Source organism: Peromyscus maniculatus, chromosome 15 (assembly GCF_049852395.1).
Source record: "Peromyscus maniculatus bairdii isolate BWxNUB_F1_BW_parent chromosome 15, HU_Pman_BW_mat_3.1, whole genome shotgun sequence".
Classification (NCBI taxonomy): domain Eukaryota; kingdom Metazoa; phylum Chordata; class Mammalia; order Rodentia; family Cricetidae; genus Peromyscus; species Peromyscus maniculatus.
Genome location: NC_134866.1, coordinates 71,866,633 through 71,894,118, shown reverse-complemented (window position 1 = coordinate 71,894,118; position 27,486 = coordinate 71,866,633). Strand labels below are relative to the sequence as shown.

At 42.4% G+C, this 27,486-nt stretch overlaps 1 protein-coding gene across 3 annotated transcripts in view; it reads right to left on the bottom strand.

Moving 5' to 3' along the window:
• Homer1 (homer scaffold protein 1) overlaps positions 1 to 18,036 on the bottom strand; it is a 117,434-nt gene extending 99,398 nt beyond the window's left edge. Inside the window, exons 1-2 of one of the 3 annotated variants that reach the window (XM_076552071.1) lie at positions 17,911 to 18,036; positions 16,609 to 16,852 (exon numbers count right to left, since the gene is read on the bottom strand). Coding sequence is in view for 2 of the 3 variants with exons in the window: in XM_006981776.4 (XP_006981838.1) it covers positions 11,981 to 11,985 (5 nt within the window). In the remaining variant the exon portion in view is untranslated. Of the gene's footprint in view, positions 1 to 11,980; positions 12,792 to 16,608; positions 16,853 to 17,910 lie in introns of those variants that run through there. The other 2 variants (XM_006981776.4, XM_006981777.4) reach the window with 2 other exon arrangements.
• Positions 18,037 to 27,486: the final 9,450 nt, after the last annotated feature.

Sequence of the window (27,486 nt, the reverse complement as noted above, 5' to 3'; positions counted from 1 at the left end):
TTATAGAAAACTGTGCTGTTACAACACAACAGACACAGTGTCCAGTAATGAGGTAGAATGCTAAGGAAGGTCTGGGTGCATAAGGAGTAACCCGTCCATGTAGGGCATAAGTACAGAAGGCTAGCTTCAAGTTAAAGACTTGGAAAAAAGAACCACGGTACTTGATATGAGATGCCAATTTTAAGATGGCCTCCAAGACCATTCCCCAGTGGACACTTTGTACATAATCTTCTACAACAGTGGTTCTCACCCTAGGAGTCAAAGGACCCTTTCACAGGAAAACATAGGTATTACATTATGATTCACAGCAGTAGCAAAATTACAGTTAGGAAGTAGAAATGAAAGTAGTTTTATGGTTGGGGTCTCCACAACATGAGGAACTGTGTTAAAGGGTTGAAGCATTAGGAAGGTTGAGAACCACTGCTCTAGAGAGTGGGTGAACAGCTGACCCGAGTCAGGGTGCACATAAATGATAGATCACAAAGTTGCTGACCCTGAATTAATCAAAAGGAAGATTATTATCCTAAGAGGTCTGGATCTATGCAGGTAAGTGGCCAACCAAAAGGAGGCTCTCCTTGGCTCATTTGGAAGAGACACAGCAAGCAAATTAATTCAGCTGAAAACCACAAGAATACAAGAGAAAATGTCTATAATCTCAATCCTAGTTTCCACCTGGATTAACCGATGAAGAAGATCCAGCTAATTGTCAATGCCTAGACTCTTGACCAACAGAAACGTCTGGATAACAAATAGGTGTTGTTTTAAGCCAGTAAAACCTTGCTAGTTTATCACACAACAATAAAAGCCTAATATTTATGACACACAACTTAAAACTTTCTAAGCAAAATCAGTAATTTAGAATGAAATAATATTTTCTCCTAAACCAGAAAACTTCACAAGTCAAAGCCATCTCAGGTAGTTTTAAAGACAATACATTTAAAAAGGCCAGAAAGCAGAAGAAACCTTCAATAGGAAATGGTCATACCTGGTAGGTGTGGCTAAAAGCAATCAGGTTCAAAGGTATCAGTTTCAGACTATCCCAGATCTTCTAGTTTATAAAGAATAGGTCAGCAGCTAAATCAGGTGTTCCTGCCCCCAGTTTGTATCATGGTTTTTCTAACTTTAAAGTGTGTGGGTCATGCCTAGGGAAGGCACTAGGGAGGGAATGGGAGACAGAGGCACTTTAGGAATCAGGTAAGCTTTCTGAATAGACAAAGGTTTTCACTTTTGTGATGGACTGCAGCAACCCTCAATAAGATCCAGCAGCATCAGCATCACCTGCAAATTCATAGACCCACTGAATAAAAATCTGAGGGTAAAGGAAACCCAGCAATCTTTTTGTTTTTAACAAGCCCTCTAGGTGGTGCTGATATAGGCTCACAATTGAGAACTAATCTAGTACTTATTTCTACCAGTATCACACTATGATCTAGTCTTCTTCCTGCTGTAGCCAAGAGGTATTGATTGCAGTTCAAAACTATCTGACCTAGCTAACATAACACGATTGCTTTAATTTAAAAAAAAAAAAAAAAAAAAAAGCTTGTAGAATAAATAAGAGACCAGGCTAGAGCTATGTTTCCTTGAGTAGAAGGTTTTTAGAACAATGTGTTTAGGAAGTGTGTGTTCTCTTCACTTCCTCACAGTCCTCACTAATCTCTACTCCTTTTACCTTACACTAGCTAATGACTGCATTAGAGTTTCAGAGGTAATTCCAAAGGGACAGTTTAGGGACTAGAGAGATGGCTCAGCACTGAAGAGCATGTGCTGCTCTTAGAGGACCTGAGCATTCATTTTCCAGAACCCACACTGCAGCTCACAACAGTCTGCAACTCCAGTTACAAGGGATCCCTCTTCTGGCCTCCACAGGCACCAGGCTAAGTGTGTGGTGTGCATGCATACATGCAGCAAAACATTCATACACATGAAATAAAAATAAATATTTTTTAAAGAATAATGACAAGTTTAAATCTGGTACAGAATGGGCCAGCTTTTCCTTACAGACTAGTAAATCAAGTAACAGAGACCATGTCATTCAGAAACTGCAACGTGCTATATCCTGGCCCTCCACTTATAGGTCTTTTAAGCAGAGGGAAAATGTTCCAAAATAACATCTCAAGTGCCCCTCCTCCCTCCACCAGCCTGAGATCTTCAGAGAAACAGATTCTATCTACATAAGTATTCCAGAGACTGAAGTGCCCAATAACTACAAGGAGGGTTAGCTTATAAAAATTTCAAATTAAAGTCAACAGTGGAAATATTATACCAAACGTGTATGATAATGTCAAAACGCTTACAAGTACTTCAAACATCCCAAACACAATACACTAAGCAGATTTAAAGTCAAATGCAGGGTTTTCATCATCCAAAAGGAAGACAAGACACATGCATTTAAGGAACTCACCAAGAACCAAGCTTGCACTAAATTTGAATGTTTTAGAAGAACTATGAAGGATTAAACACAGCTTTCCAAAGCAATCACGGAGCATCCATTTAGGTTCCCTGAACTAATAACAAGAGCTCCCGGCAGCTGCAAGATTCAACACATGCTCTATCATTTCATAGTTGTAGAATGTTCCCTCAGTCACATGTTCCTTTGGAGCTCTGTCTCCATAAAGATGCAGATAACATTAATAGCCTGCTAACTGTCAGCAAAATAATCCTTACATTTAAAACAGTTCTTGCTGGACAAGTAGGGGAACTACTTCTTTAGTCAATCTTGAAAATAATGAACTAAGATCTTACATATAGAAGTGAAAACTGATACAAATGCCTATAAAATTATATATATGAACAGTTACTGACTGTGCTAGTATTATACTATAGATGTTAACATTCTTTAAATACCTTCACTCTTAAATCCCAAGAGAAAACATTAAAACTTAAATGTACTCATTTTAGAGCAACTAAACAATTTAGAAAGACTCAAACACTTTCACAACTGGTCTTCCCAGAAACAGGGCAGCACTTTAAGCCTTTCTCATCTTTTTTTGTATATACAAACACACTTTATGTATGCAGTCCTAAAACATATACACTCGTACATTTTTGTGTTTGTTTTATTACCTGATGTGTTTGTCTGCATGCCTATTTGTGGACTACATGCATGCCTGGTGCTTAGAGGCCAGAAGAGAACATCAGATCCCCTGAACTGGAGCTATAGATAGCTGTGAGCTGCCATGTAGGTGTTGGGAATAGAATCCAGGCTCTCCTGGAAGAGCAGCCAGTGCTCTTGACCACTGAGCCATCTCTCCAGTTCCATTATACACTTTTGCATCACGGCAAACTCTACCATCTTTGAAACTATTCTTTAGACTAGCCTCCTGCCACATTAACAGCCTGTAACTCCACCTATGGACTAAACACTGATTACTCAGAATACTGTCATTTGTCACAAAATAAAATTAAACAGTAACACTACCATTAATAGTTTATACTTTACCCCAAATTATCACCAAAACAGTAATGCATACACATGTATTTAACATTAACAAAGTACCAAATAAAAGAAATGAAAAACCACAATTACAATTCTGTAGATTACTTATATTAAGCTAAATAGATAAGTAACCAAACTACCTTCTAAATGTTTACAGTCATATCCTCAGATTAACACTGCTATCCACCTTGGCCAGAGAAGCTTTCTTTTACAGTGGTTGACATTCAACAGAGACTCTTAACTATTCTGAAAATAAACGACTGCTGAATGCTCAGCCCTAAACTGGACATCTCTATCATCCCTCCAAGACTCAGGGAACATCAAAAAAGGGAAGCAGGAACAGTGCTAAGTGCTAAAAAGGTGGTTCTCAACCTGTGGGTCACAACTCCTTTGATTTGATGAACCCTTGGATATTTACATGATTCATAACAGTAGCAAAATTACAGTGATGAAGTAGTAACAAAAATAATTTTATGGTTGGGGGTCACCACATGAGGGACTATATTAAAGGGCTGCAGCATTAAAGGTTGCGAATCACCGTGCTAGAGGAGATGAGTCCTACCAAATGCTGCTTTTCAGATATGACAAGAGCAATCTCATCAAGAATGAACACACAGTAGCTATGACTATCTGCACGCTTCCACATATGTGCGCACGTGAACACACACACACACACACACACACACACACACACACACACACACACACGAAAGTAGGATTTGGGAAGGGGGAGGCTGTCTATAAGAGAGGGAGGATGCAGGAGAGAGCAATGGGGTGAATATGTTCCCAAATCATTGCAAACATGCATGAACTTGTCAAAGACTTAACAAAATAATAACTATCGATTATCAGCAGAGAAGGTAAAAGGGCATTCTGCAAGATCTAGAACTGTTTTTGCTTTTTTAATGTACAAAGAATCTTAAGAAAGTTGGCTTAAAGGGCGACAGGAGGCTTCTCACTCTCGAGTAAAGGTTTCTCTGTGTAGTCCTGGAACTCCTTCTATAGACCAGGCTGGCCTTGAACTCAAGAGATCTGCCTTCTTGTGCTGGGACTAAAGGCATGTGCCACCATGCCCAGTTCTCCTCAGCTGAACCTATACAATGATCCCTGGTAATACTGTAAGAGTAGGTGGAGTCCTTATTAAGTAGAATGACGGAAGCTGGCAGGGCAATTAAGCAAACCACACACATTTCAATGTTAAAAGTCAAGACACATTTGATACCAGTAAGATAGGAAACAATGCCATTTTACGAAAGAACACGTAAAAAGCAGAACACAGAAAGCTACAGAGATGGTAAGTTCAAAGTAACTGTCCTAAGTTTAGGAATACTGGAGAGGACACAGATAACATTTTTTAAGTTGAGTTCTTTGATAGCTAATTCCATTCCAAATGATTTACTAGTGATCATTATTAAGACCCTAATAGGAGAACCTGAAAGTACCAGGGACGAAAACCCGAAATCACCGAAATACCTTAGAGAATAACCCTAAGACTCATCACAAGTATTTAAGAAAGACAGGAAAGCAATAATAAGTTCTCAAGCAAAGCTGAGGCACACTTAAGCACAAAAAAGAATCTACCAATCTACCTACATAAAGAAACTAATAACTGACATATCCCAATTACCAGAACTCAGGATTTTTCTGTATACTAAGAATGGGACTTAATTCACTCAAATCCCTTCAGCTCATTTTCCAAGTGTGGTGCTGTGTCACAAACCCGTCTGTTTGAAGCACAATGCACTTTTAGCCATGAGAATACACGTCAGAGCTAAGGCTCTAGTTGCCCTGTCTCCTTCCTGGTGGTAGTGGAAGACCTGAATCCAGGACCTCAGCTTGTTGGGCAAGCTGCTCCACCACTGAGGTATACTCCCAGATTCAGCAACTAACAACAGTGTGGAACTAGGAACAAGTCCTTCTGTGATAAAGTCAAGAACGATCTCTTTTATGGTCTTCTGGACTCTGCAGCATGTGGACACATAGATCCAGATATGCCATTAAACATAAGACATGGTAACAATGACTAAACAACTCCATACATTAATGAAAACTGCACGCTATCCACGATTCTAAAACATAGCTTTTGTTTTGCGTTTCACTTACATTCTAATTCTTGTTTGGTAATTTTACAAAAAGCTGTCAATCCTTACAACCTTTCTGCCTCAGGACTTGGTACTAACCCTTCCATTTCAAACATAGTATGCAAGAGCTCTTCATGATTTACTGACTACTGAAAGAAAACATCCAGAGCTAGGGAGATGGTTCCGTGGGTTAAAGGCTGGACGGCAAATGGGAAGCCCAGTGTGGTGTCTGAATGCCCAGAACCCATGTGAAAACCAGGTGGGTGGGATAGTCCCGGAACTTGGGAGGGGACAAAGAGACAAGGAATCCCTAAAGCGGGCTGGCTAGCTAGGGTAGCCAAAAACAAGGAGCTCCAGGTTCAGCAAGAGACTCTACTGCAATCTAAGGTGGAGAGCTATCAAGGAAGATGCTGATATCAATCTCAGGCCTCCACAAGCACACTAGAACACAATTATGTGCACCCAGAGACACACACCTTTCCTGAACACATGCAAACATACACACATACACACACTCTACACACATACATGTTCACTTAAAAAAAGAGATACTCCTAGGGCAGAGTCAATTTTACAATAATATTAGGAATTACAGAGATTAAGATGACTCTTCAGAAGCAGGAAAGACTGCAGGGGTTAACCATATTACAAGGATCAAACACTGATTAGACATTTTCTAGATTTCAAACAATTTTATTTTCTAATAAGAAAAAAATGAGAAAAATTTGATCAGCCTACCTTAAAAAGAGAAAAGGATAGTTAAGTATAAATGAAAGTCAGTTTATGTGTTGAAAATTGTTTTGCTATACAAAAGCCATATAGATTTAAGATTTTTGGAAAATTTAAAAATAAGATAAATAAAATGAAAGTAGAGAAAAAAGTCAAAATACTAAAAAGATAAGCATGCCAATTACTCAATCTTTTCTCAAAAATATTATATAAAAAACAAGAACAAGGAACAAGGTTTGGTTTTCTCCCCCTCCTTCCTTAGACCTTAGGAAGACAAAATGGACCAACATGTTAGATTAATGGCTAGGGAAGAGTATCACTAAGTATGAATTGAGTGCAGGAGCACTCTCCCAACACTCAGGGACTGGGGAAGCAAGCTATGGGTCACAGTCCCGGCTACCTGGGCTACACGATAACCCTCTTTCATACATAAGATGAGTTGAGAAGGAAAGGGAGGGGGGAGAGGAAGGGAAGGAAGGAGGGGCTGGGGTAAGGAGGGAGTGCACTGTAAACTTTAAGATTTTTTGACCTAAAAGAAAGATTCTAGATACACAATTTTACTCGTACACTGCTGACTGGGTTTCGCTGCTGAGTTTCACCTACACTCCTATAAAACCATTCATTTACGGGGTGTGGTGGTACACACCTATAATGCCAGTACTCTGGGGTAGCCAATCTGAGCTACTTAGCAAGACCCTGTGTCTCAAGGACAAAAAAGATCTGAATTTTTGTTTGTTTGTTTCGTTCTCAATTCTTATACACAGATTAAACCTACCTACAATTACCCTTATTACATGCAAGTTCTTCTGTAATTAACTTGAACTCTTACAATACCTCAAAATCTCTCAGCTAAAAAAAAAAATTAAAGATGAAAGAGTCTTCCTGACCTCCAGGAAAACTTAGTTTCTTCTACAAACAATGTATCTTGTGAACTGCACTGTCACCACGAAGTGTATGAGCCACAAATGCTAAGGTATTAAAAAACAAGCAACACAAACAAAAGCCTGCACGTTACATCTGACTAGACGGGTCTTAACCACACACACACACTAGGGCTACCTAAAACAGTCACTTAAACCTTATAGCAGGAACTCACGATTCCAGACAATACTACACATTTGGGATTCATTCTTCTGTTCTATTCAGTTAGCAATATCCAAGACAGAAAACTCAAACGGCAGAACAGAGGTCCGCTCTCCTGAGATGTTAATGGCTTTTAATCTTGACTGCCAGTAACACAAAGCAACACAGGACAAGGACAGTCCGCTTCTCTCGTTAACTCTCCGGCGCATTCTCACAGCCCCCTCAGTACGGGCGAGTGCCGACTCCTTTGAGCACACCATGCAGTTTCCACCATTTCTACCTCTGAACTTGAAAACTGTAGTTCTAAAGCCCCACTCTAACGGCCACCGACACGCTTCCCAACCACTCCCTCTCCACGTCGGAACTTCCCGGCGCCTGTCCAATTATTCACTTCCTTTACCCAGCAGAGTTCATTGTTTTAGCTTGGTGTTTCTATAGTCCCGAAATGGTTCCCATCGTACCACCAGGAACAGCGTTTTTTTTCAAGCTGCCAGTTTCTACCACGGTTTGTTAAATCTAAGTAGTGGGTCTCCCCTGTCATTTCTTCTTGAAAATGAAATGGAATATAATTGAATAGAAACGATCAGACTACATCACATAAAGTAAGAATATTATTTTGTGTCATTTTATCATTTAAATATAAGAGTACTAGGTCACAGCATAAAAATGTATGGCTGCCAATGGGTCATATATTATATTTTTAAATTTGTCTGGCTTTTTTTTTTTTTTTTTTTTGGTTTTTCAAGACAGGGTTTCTCTGTGTATCTTTGTGCCTTTCCTGGAACTCGCTTTATAGACCAGGCTGGTCTCAAACTCACAGAGATCCGCCTGCCTCTGCCTCCCTAGTGCTGGGATTAAAGGAGTGCGCCACAGCCGCCTGGCTTTTTTTTTTTTTTAAAGCAGGCTCTTTCTTACAGCCCAGACTGGCCTCAAATTTCAGACCCTCCTACCTCTGTTTTCTAAGGACCAGATGTGCAGGGCATGCCACACCAGGCTGGGTCATATCTCTTACGTTTTAAAGACCAGTCTATAGCATAACCCAGTCTTTCATTGGCCTACAATGCTCTCACCTGGTCCTGGATAAAGTTCTGGAGACTCACTCCTCTATATCCAAAGGAGTCCACGCAAGCAAGGCTTTTCTGCAGTGTTCTGTCCATCACTGTTCTACCCAAATGCCCTCTAACTTGTCTACAAGGCCTAGCTGTACTCACCTGCCCCGAAGTCTTTTTATCCTTCCTGGAGCAGCGAACAGACTGTGTGCTTCTACAAATGCTCCACTTGACTGCTCTTTCATCGTTTCCCATCTTACTCTAACCATGACTCCCCAGTTCTAACCTACAAACTCAACAACATCCGGCTGAGTACATGCCACACAATTGGTGCGGGAGGTGTGGTAAAATTAACAGAGACCTGAGGGCTTCAGCTGTGAGGAATAGTAAGATGGCTGCCTTTACAGAGTGCACTCCTACTGTGATGGTGGATTGACATGTTCACGTTTGCTACCATCCCTAGAGCCGTAAGCAAAACCAGCCTCAGTTTCCCATCTTTCAGCAAAGAAGCCCCCCAGGCAACAATGTAGCAGCACCCACTTCCGTTCTTCCAGCGCTTAAGGCAAAAAGGAAAGGCTCAAAATCTGCAGAGTCGGTAGATATCAGAAAAACAAACAAAACAATCTCATCATCCGTTAGCAGGGAAACTCCTATTTTGTACATAACTATCTCTTAACAGAGTCTAAGGAAAAACAAAAAGCAGCTCAGAACAACTGGCTGAAGTGACTTGATGGGGGCTGCCTTCTCGAGTGTTCTCGGAGAGCTCCAGGCTCACTAAGTACATACATCCTGGTATACTCCTGGGGGCACACAACCTGACAGGAACCCCTCACTGAGATGCTGGAGCTTCTCTTGGGTTTCATCTTACATACACAATCGTCTTTATTTGTAAGGAGTCTGACACACCGATGTTCCCACAGCCATACTTGGGCTGACCTCACTCCAGTTCAACGCGGTGTGTGCGACTCTGCCAGACTCTGCCAGCTGCTGGTTTCAGCTGTTCTCTTCCTTTCCACAGCTCATAAACCAGTATTACAGGGCTCATTTTTTCCTGTCTAGTCATTCATTTTAGTTAACAAGTCCTTTACCCCTTAATTATACCTACAATTAAATCTAATGTAAGTCCTATTATAACTTAACATTCATCAAAAACCCATCTGTAATGTATAAACTTCCTTATCCACGTGAAATTCTGGATATTCGTCCACGTAAGACAATTTAGGACCGCCTGGGAAAACTTTCAAGGTCATATAATATTAACTCATTTTCAAAGAGGCCCAGAAGGCTGTGCTTATTCACCTGCATAGGGTAGAAACTTGTGCAAATGCCTTTGCTGTACGATGTTCTCTTTATTTCTACCAGCCCTTCCTCTTTCAACAATGCGGACAAACCAAGGCACCCTCAATAAGAAAGGGCCACATTCCCAAACAGACTTGGGGGAAAATAAGTGCTCTTAACTGCTGAGCCATCTCTCCAGCCCTTCTTTCTAGATTCTTAATACTTAGCTATCATCACATTGGCCATGAAGTTTTGGCACCTGAATTCTGAAGGTGCAAACTCAGATCATAGCACTCCAAAGTCAAGGCTCTATTACAGCCTTATTTTATATGTTATTTTTAAATTTTTATTTTATTCTCTTTTTTAAATTTTAATTTATGTGTATCGGTGTTTTGCCTGCATGTATGTTTGAGCACCACTTTGCAAGCCTGGCACCTGCAGTGGTCAAAAAAGGGTATCAGAACCCTGGGAACTGGAGTTACAGAGGGTTGTGAACCACCATGTGGGTGCTGAAAATTGAACCCAGGTCCTCTGAAAGAGCAACAAGTGCTCTTAAGCCCCGAGCCATCTCTCCGGTCCCTTAAAAGTATTTTTCACAAAAAGGCTAGTGAGTTGTTTATAAACAAATGTTGTGTCTAAATGTGTTTCATGTAAGTAGCTTAGATTCATATTTCCAACACTAGTCTCCCTTAGCATTAAATTAATCTCCCTCTTCACTTGGTAAAACAGTGGGCGTTCTTGTAATGTAAGAAACACAGAAAACTGATTCTCTTCCATGACACTGCCACTCCAGTCTGGAGAAGGCAGCCTTCTCGATGAAAAACTGCCACCTGATTTTGAGTGTAGGTACGAGTGCACGTGACACTCCAACATGACTTAAACAACACATTTTAAACTGTGGGCCTGCATATAATCAAGGGAAACCATACTTCAAAGGTTTCCAATATTAGTATTGTTTAATTAGAATTCTCATTGAAAAATTCATGCAACTGATTCAAAACATTTCCAAACCTTATTTCCTAGCTTAAGTGCTTAAACAGTTTAGAAGAAAAAAGGCCAACTGCTGACTATTAAATGAGGAAAGGGGGAAAATTCACTTTTACAAGTTAGAAAAAAATTTCATACTCCTTATTTTACACATGAGAATACAGTCCATCCACAAAGGTTAAGTAATTTGCAGAAGGACACTAAAGCTACTAGGAACACCAGAAATAGAATAAGGTATTTTAATTACATTCTTATCCCTGTCATTTAAGTATTAAATATAATTAGCAACTCTTAATTAATTTCTGAGGAAGGACTCCTGTGACACGTGTCCTACATTTTCAAAGTTGTATAAGCTAATAAACTTCAAATTTTAACTGCCAGAACAAAAAAGGGACTCCTCCAGAACGTTAAGGTGTGTGCTCCTAATAAACCATCACAATGAATTTCAAAATCCATCATTCCAAACCTGGTCCCCCAACTACGTATTTATCAGTTAATTCGACCACAGGAAGAATTCAGAGACAGCGTGGACAACACACTAAAGAAATGAATAGATCACCACTCCTATAACACGGGTTTCCAGCTTAAATAAAGAAAAGCTCCCGTCATTTTATTAAGCTGCAGTGTTTAGATTGAAAAGTTTGGAAAATGCACTCTTGGCTGGCTTCTGTTGAAGACGTAAATCTGACACGGCTGACACGAGCCAAAGGTCTGAGCTTAAAAGGGCAGGGCAGAAAAAGTGACCAAGTTCCTCCAACCAAAAGCTCTCGCTCTCTCTCCAGCAACCACACTGTGGAGACCGCAACAGTGAGACACTGAGATTTGCGTTTTAACGCCCAGTAAACTAACGCTGTGCATTTAGCTTCCGATGTTCAAGGATAAAACACAGGGCAGTGCGGGCAACAACTTCCGAGGGATCAGTTTCAAGGACTGTCGCCTAACTACTCATGACAATCGTCCCTTTGTGCAACTGATTGTTTCTACAAAGTACTGGAAGAATGTGGGTAGCTCTTCTCTTTGATACCGGTCAACCAAACCTAAGATGGCAAGATTTTGGTAACCTATACAGCGATATGATCAATTAAGAGGTACAGGGTAGGCTAGTGCACTGTCTCCATATAGATCATTAATAAGACTATGTATAACTGGAGTTACAAACAACATTACACGCTCTAATTAGGACCTCTGGTGTCGCTCTACAATAATACAAATAAAATCTCTATATTTTAAAGTAGTGCCCGTTTAACAAGGGGTAGAATTTAAAAACAGTCGCCACCACCGCTCAACTCACACACGTATCAACAGATTTAAAGCTGTGATAAGCACAAAATCCTTACCCCATTTTGCCCAATGAGAACTTGCTCTGAAGTTTCTGCTCCTAGGCTACAGAAATAACTTCCAAGGAATTGTCTCCGTCTGTTATTTCGTAGGTTGCTTTTTCCACCCCCGAGATCTTTTCCGGAGGTAATTCAACGACGCGGACAATTCAGTTAGTTCTTGTCGGTAAAAGGATTTCACTCGCGCTGATACCAAAGCGTTCAAACATTGGCTTGTTTGAGAATTGAAAAAGGTTGCGCGGAGAATGGAGCACTCAAACTATTCCACAAAATCAGGTGTACATGTAGGAAAAACGCAAAACCCAGCTTCACCGAGTCTTATAAAAAACGAGTTCGCTGGTCATTTCGCTCCCGTCCCCTCGACACTCCAGGGAGCCAGGTAACTCGGCCTTCTCTGGGCTGAAGGCGGTGGGTTCAAATTTCACCACACCAGGTCCCTAGGGGTGGAGCGTGCAACCCAACGCGACGTGCACTTTAATTAAAAAAAAAAAATCCTTACGGGCAGCAATGCCACTGTCTCCCTTCGCTTACATTAAAAAAAAAAAAAAAATCTATAGAAAAAAATCTCCAAGTGCAAAGCCCGGCCGCTCGCGATGTGCACGGCACACCACATTGGAATCTGTCCTCTGAAATGTTCGTCCTCCTAAGACTCGGAGCGGAGAGGAGGAGGTGGAGAGCAGGCGGAGAAGGCTGGGGAGGATCGATTCGTTCTCTCGAGGAGCAGCAGCGGAGCCATTTCCAGGCTGGCGGCTTAGCTGGGGGCGCAGCGGCCGCCGGGGAGCAGCGCGGGGGGCCCAAGCCCACCTCCCTCGGCTTCCCGGCCCCCGCCGAGCACAATGGAGCCCCCGGCTCGCGGCCGCCCCCTCTTCCCGCCTCTCCTCGCAGCACCGGCGGCCTGGGGCTCCAAGACGGCGGAGAATGAATGAATCAGAGAACCCAGCCCCGCGCCGGCCCCCGGCACCCAGCCCCCTCCCCCGCCACCACCACCACCACCACCAGCTCCCGGCGGCCGCGCGCCGAGGCGGAGGGAGGCAGGCACGCGGGCTCGCCCGAGGCACGGCAGCCGCGGCTCGTGGCCCCCCAACCCCGGGGCTCGGTCTCTCTCTCCCCGGCTCCGCGCCGCCTCACATGCCCCGGGCCGCCGCTGCCTCCTCACGCCTCCCCTCAGCGGCAGCCTCCGCCGGCCCCCGGGGGCGGCCTGGCGCCCGTCTCTGCCCTCCTCCGCCTGCACAGAGCAGCGGCTCCGAACCGAGCGCAGCCGAGGAGGGCGCCGCTTCCCGGTCCGCGCCGCCGCCGGCGTGAGGCGAGCACGGCAGCCGAGCGGGAGGAGAGGGGGCGGGGCGGGGCGGGGCGGGGCGCGCGGCCCTCCCGGCTCGAGGGGGCGGAGCCGCGGCGCCGCCGCAGGCCGGCGGAGGAGGTGGGGCGCGGCGGAGGCGGGGCCCCGGCTCGGACCAGGGCGCCCGGGGGGGAACCAGCCCGGAGGGAAGGAGCCGGCCGGTCCGTCGGTCCGTCCCTTTTTTCTTTCCCCTGCCCTAGCGGCCGGCGGCGGCGGCTGCGGCGGCGGCGGGCGGGCAGCGCGCTCGGCTCCTGCGCTGGCTCTGGGTCGCCGCGGCCTCCTCCGCTCCGCACGCCGGGTGCTCGCGCTGTGTCTCCATCCTCCCCGCAGGAGGACCTTTAAATAGCAACGTCAGCGCGCTCCTCTCCGCACCCACGTCACCCTCCGCTCACGTCACCCTGTGCGGGGGATGATGTCACGCGGCCGGAAGTACTGCTAAATTAGGGAAGGCGCCGTGGGGGAGGAGGGCTGGGCGAGCCGCCGTGTGCTCACCTGCTCCCGCTTCTCCTGAAAGGCCACAGCGCCCGAGACGGTACGGAGGAGAGCTCGGAGAAGGAAGCGGCGGGAGGAGCTTCCCTTGGCACACATGTGCCAAACGCGAGTGAATCACTCTTAGCAACCGTGCCGAAGTGTCGCCGGTAATGTCCTGTCTCCCTCTCCCACTGGGTTTGCAGCAGCATCCCCCGGGGCTGCTCACATCCCAACCTGCAGGGGAACGTGGGAGGGAGAGTGATCGCTACTGGTAGACTTGCGGGACATCACCGTTCATTTTAGGAGTCAGAAATACCATTCTGAGCATAGGCAACTTTTAAACTACCCCCTCCTGATGCCATGGACTTAAAAGTGGAGTTAGAACAAACCTCCTGTTACAAAGGATAGTAATTAAAGCGGAGGGGGTTCCCAAATACTTAAATGTTGCCGTTCGCGACATAGCCATGGTTCTGCATAGCATAATGAATCAAATTCATTAAAGTAAAACTTAGATCTCTCAGGTAATTATCGATCTGCAGCATCGCAAATGCCAGTGAATCCCTTCAGTTCTGACTTACCAAGAATATCAATTACACTCTGGAAACAAAGGTCTGTTCACCCAATCCTTTTTAATTAACACAAACATACATTAGGGTTACTTTTTTGAGTCTTATAAGCACAATAACTCTCAAGCACATTTTCATTTTCTATATGGCAAGAATGATTAGCCACCCATAATTTTATAGCTATATACATGCAAATCATGTTTTTAAAATCATAAAGTTTTAAAGTGGTCTCATTATCCTAAGATAGCCTTTTACTAGATAGATTCACAGGCTGGACTTAACTTTTATTTGATTTAACTTGACAATCGTGGTCCAGAAATAGAATTACTGCATACTGCTAAAGGCAGTAACTCTATAAATTCAGTGATCATGTTTTACAAGCTAAAGTCATTTGACACTAAACAGAATATTCAACACCTGAAGTGACCTGGAAAATCCAGGACATAATGGTATTACCAAACCATGAAGTTGTCCTCAGAAAAATAATAAATCAATACCAATGCAGTTCAAAAGAAGTTAAAATCCTATAGACTGCCAGGACTAGTGGTTTTTGTTGTGATTATTTAGACCCTAACCCCCTTCAGCAATACAATTACAGGAATATCACGTGCTTGCCTGCTTCATGTGGTTTTTAATGTTAACACATGATTCTGAATTGGGGAACAGCGAATTTGCCTTTTTTTATTTTTTTATTTTTTGCATTGACATTTTCTTGCTTGAGTTTGGAACCCAAGATTGAAGGACACCAGCAAAAACTGTTAGGACCAATTTGCAACTGATCAGACTGCCTGGTCATTTATCTTCACATTATGAAATTATGATCTTGCTCTGAATTTGAAATATTAAAAACGCTGAGAGGTTTTTTTTCTCACAATTATATATTTGTTATGTGTGTGCATGCATGTGTGTGTGTGTGCATGCATGTGTGTGTGTGTGTGCATGCATGTGTGTGTGTGTGTGCATACATGTGTGTGTGTGTGTGCATGCATGCGTGTGCTGGAATATATGTGCATGACGAGAGGAGGACAGAGGTTTAATGTCAGGAGTCTTTCTTGATTGCTGCCCAACCTATTGCTTGAGTGAGGGTCTCTTTCCCAGCTAAACTCCGAACTCATCAGTAGGGCTAATCTAACTAGCCAGCTTACTCTGAGCCTCTGGTCTCTGCCTTTCCAGTGCTGGAATTACAGGTGGGATGCCATCCCACTCAGCACTTATGTGGATGCTAGGGATCCCAGCTCCGATCCTCACACGTGGGTGGTAACTAAGGGTTATTGGCTTTTTAAGCATTATAATGAGAGGCTAATGAAAAGCAAATAGCTGCTTGCCAGTTTGTCTAATATGTGTTATCATCATACCAATAGTAACTGCTAAATTTCAGACAAATTGAGATTTTTACTTAAATATAAAATACTAAAACAATGAAACTGCCATTCTTCACATAATGTCATCTTTTGATCCCTGCAAATTAAAATGCAAATTGTTATTGCTCTCTAAAAAGCAAAAAATAAAAATAAAAATAAAAAAATTTTAAAACCACTTCCCTTCTGAACTAATTTTCTCTTTCTGGGTCTTTCTCTCTGTGTTATTAATTCTTAATTTGCTAATTTCAAACACTTCATTCAAGCTTATGATTACAACTTCCTCCCATTTGTATTCTTTACCAAACTGATTTTTTACCCAACTCCCAAGACAGTCTATTAGCTGCTTCTGTGCCTTTAGAATACCAGCCCTTCCTCAGTTTCTGCTCCTCACAAGGGCAGGGTTGCTTCTCAGCTGCCTCTTGTCACTTGAAAGGGAGCAAACTTTTTGTACATAAATCTGATGGTTCACTGTGATATAATTATTCAAAATGTATGTGATCATTGCAGCCTCTTATTCTAGTAAATTCTAACTATAGTTGGCCGATTTTTTTTCTTTCCCATTTGTGTGTGATTCACATATCAGGAAATAGTTGAGTTATATAATGTATATAGCCAAAGGTGTAAATAAAACCTTGAATTGTGATTTGAGACATGGCCTCAGAAATATAAATGCCTTTCTTCCCCTACCTTGAAACAATTCCTATACACTTTTGAGAGGAGTCAGAGAACCATTATAGGGCTTTTCATCTATTAGTAAATATCTTTTCCCCTAAATGGGCTGTGATACCATAAATTCCAATTCTAATTTGTTTTGTTTTTGTTTTGTTTTGTTTTTTGTTTGTTTGTTTGTTTTTAAAGTACCAAACTTCTTAGAAAGGAATGAATTTCTCTCACCGGAAGAGGAAGAAAGTACTTCAGTAACATTTCAGTTTTTTTTAACAGTTCCTGTTTCCCACTATGCTCTCAAATTTGTGGGGCGGTTTATGAATACCCTCTGATTTTAGAATCTGTGGGCGAAGGCATCTGTTTCAGTTTCTGAGTTTACTTCCATGCCCTTAGCAGGAGATGGTAGCCTCCAATGGGATGTTCATAGATGTGTCATGAGACGGGTGTCTTTTAATGAAAAGTCATTCATGAGCTAGAAAAGAAAATCACAGAAAAGGGAGTTAAAGCCAGAATTTATTTCTAATTGACTAACATTAGGTAATAGCAATTCCCTTCGGAGTATCTTTTTTTTTTTTTTTTTTTCCGAGACAGGGTTTCTCTGTGTAGCTTTGGTGCCTTTCCTGTAACACACTCTGTAACCCAGGCTGTCCTTGAACTCACAGAGATCCACCCGCCTCTGCCTCCCGAGTGCTGGGATTAAAGGCGTACGCCACCACTGTCCGGCTGGAGTATCCTATTTTTGATCACAAAATACCACTGCCACTTCAAATGAAGTCATAAGCAGAAATAATACATAGATAGCTCCCCCAAAATAGAAACTAACTTAAGACAGATAATTAAGAAACTAAGTAACAGTAATGATAAGAACAGAATGAAAAAGTAGAAAAACTTTTTTCTAGTGGATGCTAAAAGTCTCAGTCCACATGCTCCATGAATTAGCACACCCAGGCCATCATTAACTTGTGTTGCCTTGTGTAAAGCCATCTTTTATTATTATTATTATTATTATTATTATTATTATTATTATATTTATTATTATTACCAGTCTTGCTCTCAATAGAAATAGAGTAGTTGAAAAGTCTTTTCAAAGGACTCTCAATTAAAATAGTATAAAACAGCCTCAAGCGTGGGAGAATAGGTGTTTGGCTTCTCCAAGGGCAGATTCACTCATCTGAGTGCATCCATACTTTTTTTTTTCTTTAAATAGAATGGCTCGTGAGTTGTAGAGGGAGAGAGACTGAAGAGTTACCCTAGGAAAACTATGTTGAGAACATGGAAAATAATCTCTTGGCATTCTCCCTGCTTTGATTTTTATTGTAATCTCATTGCTGATTTTCCAAGTATGGTCAGAGAAATAAAATACAATCTTAGGCTTAAAAAAGAAGATTCCAGAAGGTTCCCAGTCAGGTGCTGTTGAGGGCTTGAATAGGATAGAGGAATTGATCCTAATGATCCCACACTTAGAGGAAATTGATGTGCAATCTATTATTTTTTAACATTCCTGGGATATAGTGCCTTTCAAAAAATTACCTGGCTGCACTTTGTTTTGTAGGACATTTTAAGCAGCAGTCACAGAGAACAGGCTGGGAAACCATGCAGATCTTCAGGGGACTACAGTAAAGAATGTAGAGTAACACTGCACCTGTGTAGTTACTTAGAATGGAATGCTGTGGAAGCTGATCACCATGGTAACCAATAATCTTTTTCCTGAATGGGGAAACAGAACAGCCATGAGGAAAATATTTGAAATGAGCTACCTCATTTTGTGACTCTTGGTGCCAGCTAGGATTAAAAACAGCACCCAAGGTATTCGGGACAGCCATGCTTGTAAAAGGAAATTGCCTTCTTTTCAGAGAAATAAGGCTGAAGCTGCATGTAATTGGTAAAGGCTCTGACATGCCTGGAGCTGACAGAAACAATACCTAGAACTACTGTTAACGGTTCTTTCCTGCATAAACGGTCAGAAAAATTCTCACCGTTTGAAGATTTCAGCCATAATATGTCAAGAGTTAATAATTTATTTTAATCTGGTTCAGATGGTAATTGCTCTAAATATTACATTGCAATCTGTTCTCTAGAGAAGCAGAACCAATAGGATACACACACACACACACACAGAGAGAGAGAGAGAGAGAGAGAGAGAGAGAGAGAGAGAGAGAGAGAGAGAGAGAGAGAGAGAGAGAGAGAATAGAAAATGGCACAGAGACATTTGTTATAGTAGTTGGTGCTCATAGTTTATGGAAACCACAAAGTCCCAATCTGCACACTGGAGAACTAAGGGGCTGGCATAATGATTTGTTTTCAGCTGAAAAGAACTAAGAACCAGAGAAGACAATAATAGCACCATTCTCCGGCCAGATTTAACCCCTTGAAAACCTGTGATTCTGATATCTCAGGGCAGGGGATGATTGTCCAAACTCCAGTGTAGAAAAGCATTCTTCCCTTTATCCATTCTACTCAGACCGTGCAAAGATCACATGGTGCCTGATAAGGGTAGATCTTCTTTAGTAAAACCACTGATTTAAATGTGAGTCTCTTTATACGTGCCCTAGACATTCCCATAAATAATGATCTACCTGTTATCTAGGCATCCCTTAACACATTGTTTACACCTAACATTGACCATCACAACATGTTATTTTACATTTGATAAAAGTTTATTGTATTGTATTGATCGAGTATCTGTTAATATCACTTAATACTTAGAAGGAAACCAGGATTTCATGTCTTAGCCAAAGAGAAACCACATGATCTTGACCCCTTTTTTCCTGGTAAGTTGAAGACCATTTCCCAGTGTGTGGGCTGATTTGTTATCAACTGCAAGAAACACAAAGTCCAGATAATGGTGATGCACTTCTAGAAGCACATTGCATTTGTTTTTACTTATTTGTATAGTGGGAGATCTGGGGGTAAGTCATCCTGCAGTTGATTCTAAAAGTCCACGGTGTCATTGGTATCTTTTCTGTCCCTTCACATTGTGTCTTCCCATGTTGTCTTGTATCTCGCTTACTACCTCGTGTTTGTCAGATCGCTGTCTTTCCAGACTTTGTTTAGACGGGGAGCATCCAGAGAGAGAAAGGAGGAGGAAACACGCATTTCCCCTTTACTCCTACTTCTCAGGGAAAACAACCCTTCATGATGTTGCCCCCAAATTCTCTTCCATGACATCTTAGTCAAAACTAGGTTGTATACCCATGCCTGTATCACTGACGATTTGGAACAGGACGTTCATGACTAGGTTACATATGATAATTCATCCCTGTATCTGTGTGTTGTATGAACAAACTTAGACATCTTACAGCGAAGCAGAAGGGTCAGCGCCTGTTGGATAAGCCAATCACATGTTTATTAAAAAATACCTAGGAATAAAACAAACTATAATGATATGAGAAACTTACAGAAGGAAAATGCCATCTTTTATGTGTTTGTGTGTTCGGTGCATGATGTGTGCGCACGTGCGGGTTGGGAGTGCACATGTGTGCGTGTGAGGAGGCTGTCTCACTGAGCCTGAAGCTCAGCCTTAGTGGATCATCACCTGATGTCTCTGCCAACCCACACTGAGCTTACAGGCCTGGATAGCATCCCCAGCTGCTCCGTGGGTCCTGGAGGTTTGATGTGGGCCAGCTTGCTTTCACAGAAGGCGCTCCTGCCCACTGAGTCATCCCTTCAGTCTCACAGTGAAAACTTAAAAACATGGAAGAGAAATGGAAAAATGATACTAAAACTGGAAAGACCTCTTTCGCTTGTGCGGTTGCAGAATTAACCTTGTGAATGACGCGGCTGTATTGCTGAACATGTTTTACACCTCCAGTGCGGTCCCCATCAAAATTCCAAAGACATTCTTCACAGAACCGGAAGAAGCAACCCCCAGTTTCCTGACAAAGCCAAAGCAATCCCGAGGAAAAAAGATCAATGTTGAAAGTATCAAAATACTCAGTTTTTTTGTTTTGTTTTGTTTTGTTTTTGTTTGTTTTTATTTTTGTTTGTTTGTTTGTTTTTGCTTTTTGAGACAGGGTTTTTCTGTGTAACAGCCCTACCTGTCCTGGAACTAGCTCTGTAGCCCAGGCTGGCCTTGAACTCACAGAGATCCGCCTGCCTCTGCCTCCCGAGTGATGGGACTAAAGGAGTGCACCACCACTGCCCAGCATCAAAATACTGAATTTTAAATTATACCGCAGAACCATAGCCACAAAAATAGCATGGTATTGGAACAAAAGCACATAGACCAATGGAACAGAATAGGGTGCCCCAAAGTAAATGTACACAACTGCAGCCAGCTCATTTTGGACAGACTGGCCCAAACCCGGCATTGATGGAGAGAAGACGGCCTCTTTAACAAGTGGGTCTAGGAAAATGATAACCACGTGTAGAACAGTGAAGCTATATCCCTATCACTCACCTGTATAATATAAGTTCAAGATGTGCTAAAGACCTTAAGGTAAGGCCTGAAACTGCAGCTGCCAGAGGAAGAAGGTGCTTCAAGATACAGGCACAGCCAGGGGCTTCCCAAAGAGAGCTCTAACAGTTTAGGAAATAATAGTAATAACTGATCAGTGGGGTTTCACGAGCTTGAAAACAAGCACGTGCCTGAAGAAATAGCCTAGAGAACAGAAGAAAATCTTTGCCTACTACACATTGGATAGGCGCTTAATAGCTAGAATCTGGAAAGATGTATTGAAAAGCAGACAAAGAAACTAATGATTCGATCAATAAATGGGCAAATGAAATGAACAAACACATCTCAAGAGGTGAAAAGCAGGCTGGGGAGATGGCTCAGTCAGCACAATGCTTACTGCATGAGCATGAGGCCTTGAGGTTGGTACCCAGCAAGCATGTAAGTCAGACTTAGCAGTATAGCCCTGTAGTCCTAGCACTGGGAAGTGGAGACAGTGGAGTCAGGGACTCACTGGCCAGCTGGTCTATCCAATTGGTTCAGTTTCAGATTAAGTGAGAGACCCTGCCTCAAAAATAAACAAACAAACAAACAAATAAATAAGGTTGGCTCAGGAGTAATAAATAAGAGATGCCTCAGGAGTTCAGAGTACTGACTGCTTTCTCAGAGGACCGAGGTTCAATTCCCAGCACCTACATGGTAGCTCACAACTGTCTGTAACTCCAGTTCCAGGGGATCCAACTTTCTTCTGACCTTTACAGGCACTGAGCACACACATGGTGCATAGATATACATGTAGACAAAATACCCATATGTAGCAGGAATCTTAAAAGTTCTTATTAATAAAATGAAACCTGAGCCAGGTGTTGGGATGAGTGCTGGAAGATCAGAGAGACAGAACAGGCCACAGCCACCTCACCTCACCAGTTCCCCAGCTGATCCTGTTTCCTCAGACTGGAAGCCTCTGTGTCCTCATATCCAAATGAATCTCAGCTGAACTGCTAGAAGCCTGAATGCTTAACCAGCCAAATGCTTCTAGTTTCTGGTCCTCATGCCTTATATACCTTTCTGCTTTCTACCACCACTCCCTGGGATTAAAGGCTCACTTTCTGAAGACTAAAGGCCTGTGTCACCATGCCTAGCTGTATCCTTGAACACATGGATTTCTGCCTCTGGAATGCTAGGATTAAAGGCATGTGCTACCACTGTCTATCCTCTATGTTTAATATTGTGGCTATTCTGTCTCTGACCCCAGATAAGTTTATTAGTGTGCACAATATTTTGGGGAACACAATACCACCACACTCATATGTGTAAAATTAATAATTTTTTAAATGTGGAGAGCGATTAAACTTACCTAATGTCAACCCCTGCCCTCCACATGCATATACAAATGAACATGGGAACCAGAAACACATTCAACACACACCCTAACCACACCCCTGACTCTCAGGAACCTTGCCCATCTCTTCAGAGCCTATAGCAAGACAATGTCTAGCACATAATGGGCACGCAGTACATTGTTATATGCTGAATGAATTATCACTTTCTGCTATCCTCAAGCAGAAAATAATTGCATCTGGTCTCCCAACCATTTAGAGAAACAACGGAATTTGGAGTAACTAGACCACAGGGGAGTTAGAAGAGTGGTCATACATAGCTCAGGAAAGCTTAGGAACCAGAGAAACGAAAACTGGGTACTTCGAGGAGTGCTTAGTAAAGACATTGCCCTCTACAAAGATGGAATAGGTGTAAAAAAACAGAGAGGGCAGGACCCGGCCCAACAAGATAGACCACTGTCTCCATATCCAAAAGATCAGGGGAAGAAAGCAGTGGCTGGGACCCAGAGACAAAGAAGGCTCCCTGAGCAGCTGTGACCTTTCCTTAAGGGTCAGAGCCATCACACAGGTCTGCTGAGTGGTCAGTCCACCTCATTATCCAATCCTCTCTCTGCTGGTGTTCCCTCCTAAAGTTGGCAGACAGGAAGCTACAGGCAGAGCCTGTGGTTGTCATCCTGGGGTAAGGAAGAGTGCAGGGTGAGTCTGGAGGGGTTAGATAGAAGACAGCCAGTCCACGTGACAGTCCATTTGTCAGTCATAAGAAATTGGCTATTTTCTCCGTCGGTACATGGGAAGACAAGTTCATCCACACAGTAGGAATATAAATTGATATGCCTCACACAGATGGTGTACTTCAAGAAATTTATTTTACAGATGTATTTTCTTCAGTGTTCAAAGCAACATGTGCAAAGATTTTTTTGTATTGCTTTAGAATGAAAAAGGATTTAACTGTTTGTCCATCTTTATAGAACTGGCTAAATAAATGATGGTGTAACCATTGCAATAAAATACAATGCAGCTATCTAGAAAAGTAAGGTAGGTCCTGAGTGCTGATGTGGAGAGATGCCTAGTACAGAAGGAAATTCTGGATGGACAGCAAATTGTGGTTACCTTTAGGACGTAGGAATATAGACTTGAGAGTCAGAAATCAAGTTTCGTATTTTTTTCCTTAATACTAACTTGTGTTGTTTGGATTTTTTTTTTAAAGTGAGCATGTATTATTTTAATAGCATAAAATCCAATCAAATTGTTTTAAATGTTGTTAAAGATACATATGATATGAGCCTGAAGAGATAGCCCAGTGAGGAAAGTGCCCAGTTTAGGACCTGCGTTTAATCCCCATCTAACACTGATCAAGTCAGTATGTGCTTATGATCCCAGTGCTCAGGAGGAAAAGGCGGAAGGGTCTTGGGATTTCTTTGGCCAGACTGTCTCCCTGAACCTGCAGTCTCCAGGAACAGTGAAAGACCCTGTCTTAAAGAATCATGTGGAAAGCTGGGCATGGTGGCTTACGTCTTTACTACCAGCACTTGTAAGGCACAGGCAGGTAGATCTCTGTGAGTTCATGGTCTACATAGAGAGTTTCAGGCTAGCCAGAGCAACATAAGGATACCCCATCTCAGGAAACAAGAAACAAAATAATATAAGGTGGAAAGTGATTGAGGGAAAATTCAACTTCTGGCTTCCACATCCACGTAAAATACACCACATGCACTCTCACCTGTACACATATGCAGACAAAACAACATAACAGCACACACACACACACACACACACACACACACACACACACATACAAGAAAAAGAAAAAATGCAGGTAATGATGCCTGAACTTGGGAGGCAGAAGGATTGCAAGTTTGAGGCCATTCTGAATACTGAGATCCAGATCTCAATTCAAATAAATGTTCAAAATTCAATTTTGCTACAATAGAATGAGACATTAATATGCATTCCAATTTCCTTTCTCCCTCATACCATTCTTTGAAGAATGAACATTGTAAGTTTACAAAATACATTTATAAAAGGAAGAAAATGATATGACCTATTTTATTAGAAACAATAATCTCATTGTATTCTTCACTGATGAAATTGGAGCTGTATATTCTGTCTTATGAGAGATGCTGATGAGATAGCAAATAAAGTGGCGAGTACCACGACAAGGCCATGTGAGCATGGATGAAAGCAGGTGTTCAACTGGTTGACTTCACAGAAGGTCTGTTCCAAAACATAGCTAATAGCTGTGTGAATACATACTCCATGAAATGATGACAGATCAATAGTGAAGATTATTACAAGGCACTTTTCAGCTCAATACGAGAAATAATGCAAAAGTGATTAGATCTATATCAACAGAATTGGTTGTCCTTGGAATGATTGCCTGTCTCTTCCATTCTAGATTCACTGAGGCAGCAACTAGTAAGACTTGGTTGGGATGATGTAGAAGAGACACTTTCATCAGGGAAGAAGCTGAATATAACACCCCTAAATCATTTTTATTAAGAGACTTTATGATAAGTCTGAGCAAACACAACAGTGCCTTCTTATTAGCTTCTCTGTAGCCTATCCTTCCAAGGATTCATCCTCTCCTACAGTGTCATAGCCAATGTATAACTCACATCTGCCGCTTTCTCCCTGCTTCTGTCTTATGTGTAACCTGCCGAAGAGGTACACTTGCTTGGTTCTTGTTTATTTATCTCCTTGGTTTTGTTTTCTATTTTTATTTTTTGAGACACAGTAACCTAGGCTGGCCTATCACTTCCTGTAGAGCCTCGGCGGGCCTCAAACTTGTGGTCCTCCTGCTCCATCCTCCTAAGGGCTGGGATTTATACGCATGTGCCACCATACCAGCTCCCATTGCCATGCCCCTAAAAGTCAAAATTTAATTTCCCTAACCTGCCCCTTTTGAAATTTTTCTTACTTCTATACACGATAAGCCAAGAAAGGCTAACGTAGTTGGCCCATTGAGAAACAATAAGCCCTTCTGAAACTTCAGCCAGTTTATTATTTATCGAGTTAACAAAAGAAAGCACAGCAAAGTTGCCATGTCCCTTGTCCTATTGGACCACACAGAAACAAAAGGGACTCGGTGACAATGCCCTGTTGCTAAGGAGCCAATTCCATGCTGCAACTGAGCAGCTTAATAGACTACAATTAGAGCTAACAGTGGGAGAAAATATCATTTAATAAAGAGTTTGGCTGGCCTTTGTTCCTGGCTCCTGGAAGGGAAGCGAAATCTCTAGAATTCCCAAGATATAGAAGTGCCTTTATTATTTCTGGTGATTGTGATGGTTTGAATGTGAATTGTCCCCCATGGGCTCATCTATTTGAACACTTACTTCCTTGCTGGTTTGGGAAGTTTGTTGAGCCTTTAGAAAGTCGAGCCTAGCTGGAGGAAGTGGGTCATGGAGCCACTTTATAGACTAACGCTCTGTGCTGCCCTGTCTTTAACCCCTAATCTACCCAGATGTGAACAAACAGCTGCCTTAAGCTCCCTAGTGTTGTGGAATATTACTTTAACAATGTAAAGATGTGTTACATTTATTTATGTTGTGAAATACTACTTTAACTATATAAAGGTGTATTGCATTTGTTTATGCTTCATTTGTTTAATTATGTAAAGATGTGTTATTGTTTTACCTTGCCTGCCTAAGGCACCTGATTGGTCTAATTAAAAGCTGAACAACCAATAATAACTAAGCAGTAGAGAGATAGCCAGGGCCAGTGAGCAAAGAGAATAAGTAGGAGGAGGAATCTAGGCTTGAGAGAGAATGAGAGAGAAAGAAAAGGAGATGCTCCGAGAAAGAATGAGGGAGAAAGAGTGGAAGACAGACGCCCAGTGCCAGGCAGCCACTGGCCAGCCAGACACAGAAGAAACAGGAAAGCAGGATATACAGAAGGAAAGAAAGGGAAAAGCCCCAAGACAAAACATAGATGAAGAGAAACAGGTTAAATTAAGTTATAAGAGCTGGGCAGTGGTGGCACACACCTTTGATCCCAGCACTCAGGAGGCAGAGCCCAGTGGATCTCTGTGAGTTCAAAGCCAGCCTGGTTTACAGAGCAAGATCCAGGACAGGCACCAAAGCTACACAGAGAAACCTGTCTCGAAATAGAAAAAAAAAAAAAAAAAACTAGTGGGACAAGCCTAAACTAAGGCTTGAGCATTCATGACTAGTAATAAGTCTCTTGTCATAATTTGGGGGCTGATGGCCCAAGAAAGCCTGCTACACCCCATGTCACAGAGTTGCCATCTGTTCCCTACCATAAACTGTATCCCTTCAAACTGTGAGCAACAGTAAAACCTTCTTCCTTTAGGTTGCTTCTTTCTAGATATTTGGTCCTGCCAATAAGAAAAGTAACAGAAATAGAAATGTGATACCAATAATAGGGACATCGCTATGATAAACTCGACCATGTGGTTCCTGTACCTCCAGGACTGGTTTGCAGAAAGAATGTGAAAGAGTTTGAAGCTGCAGCCTCCATGCTGTAAGCAGAGGTGAATGGGCAATTCTGATATGGAAGACCAGAATGTTGATAGGAAGGTGCACAGTAAAGCTTGGGCTCCTCAGATTCTAACAGGAACAAGGACGTCTAGTGTCTGTTTGCAATGTATGCTGGCGAAGAAGCTGGCTGAATTCTACTGATGTCTTGAAATTCTAAGTGAGGTTGACTTGAAGAGTAATGTACTACACTGTTTGTTAGAGGAAATTTCAGAACAGCACATTCAGGCTGTGGCATGGTTATTGCTCACTGCGTTTACCCAGATTTACAGTGGTGAAACAGCAGAAAGCAGAACAGAAAAATGTGAAAAACATAGTTTGGCAAGGAGATTGGATGTGGTTAAAGTGACAGACAGAATGGACAGACAGGTTCAGACAAAGCAGATGCAATCATTAAAGAGAGTAAGTAGTGCAGGCTATTCTGAAGCCTCCCACTTAACACTTGGACAACAGGAAAGATGCCTGAGGGCAAGACCCTAACCTTTGAGAACTCCTAGGCATAACAGGGCAAAGCCACTTGGACATTTTTCATTTGAAAACAGACTCCAGTGTTTTCTGATTTATCTGGGACCCCTAGGGAAGTAATTTCACAGACTCAGCCTTGTGGGCTGTTGTGAGTGACCATCCTCTGAGCTAAGCAACTGCCCTCTTAGGGCATTCAGCTGTGCCCTTGCAAAAGATCATACCAGCTGGACTTGCTGAAGGTTTAAACCACCACATAGAGGGACATGAGAGTTTTATTTGAGTATCCAGCTGCTCCTACCACCTGGCAACGCTGTGTGTGGCCTGGAAGAGGCGCTAGAGTGTACAGAGGCTGGGGAAGACAAGGGTAGGGAAGACTAACTCCATCTGTGCAGCCATGAGGCATCTCTCATCC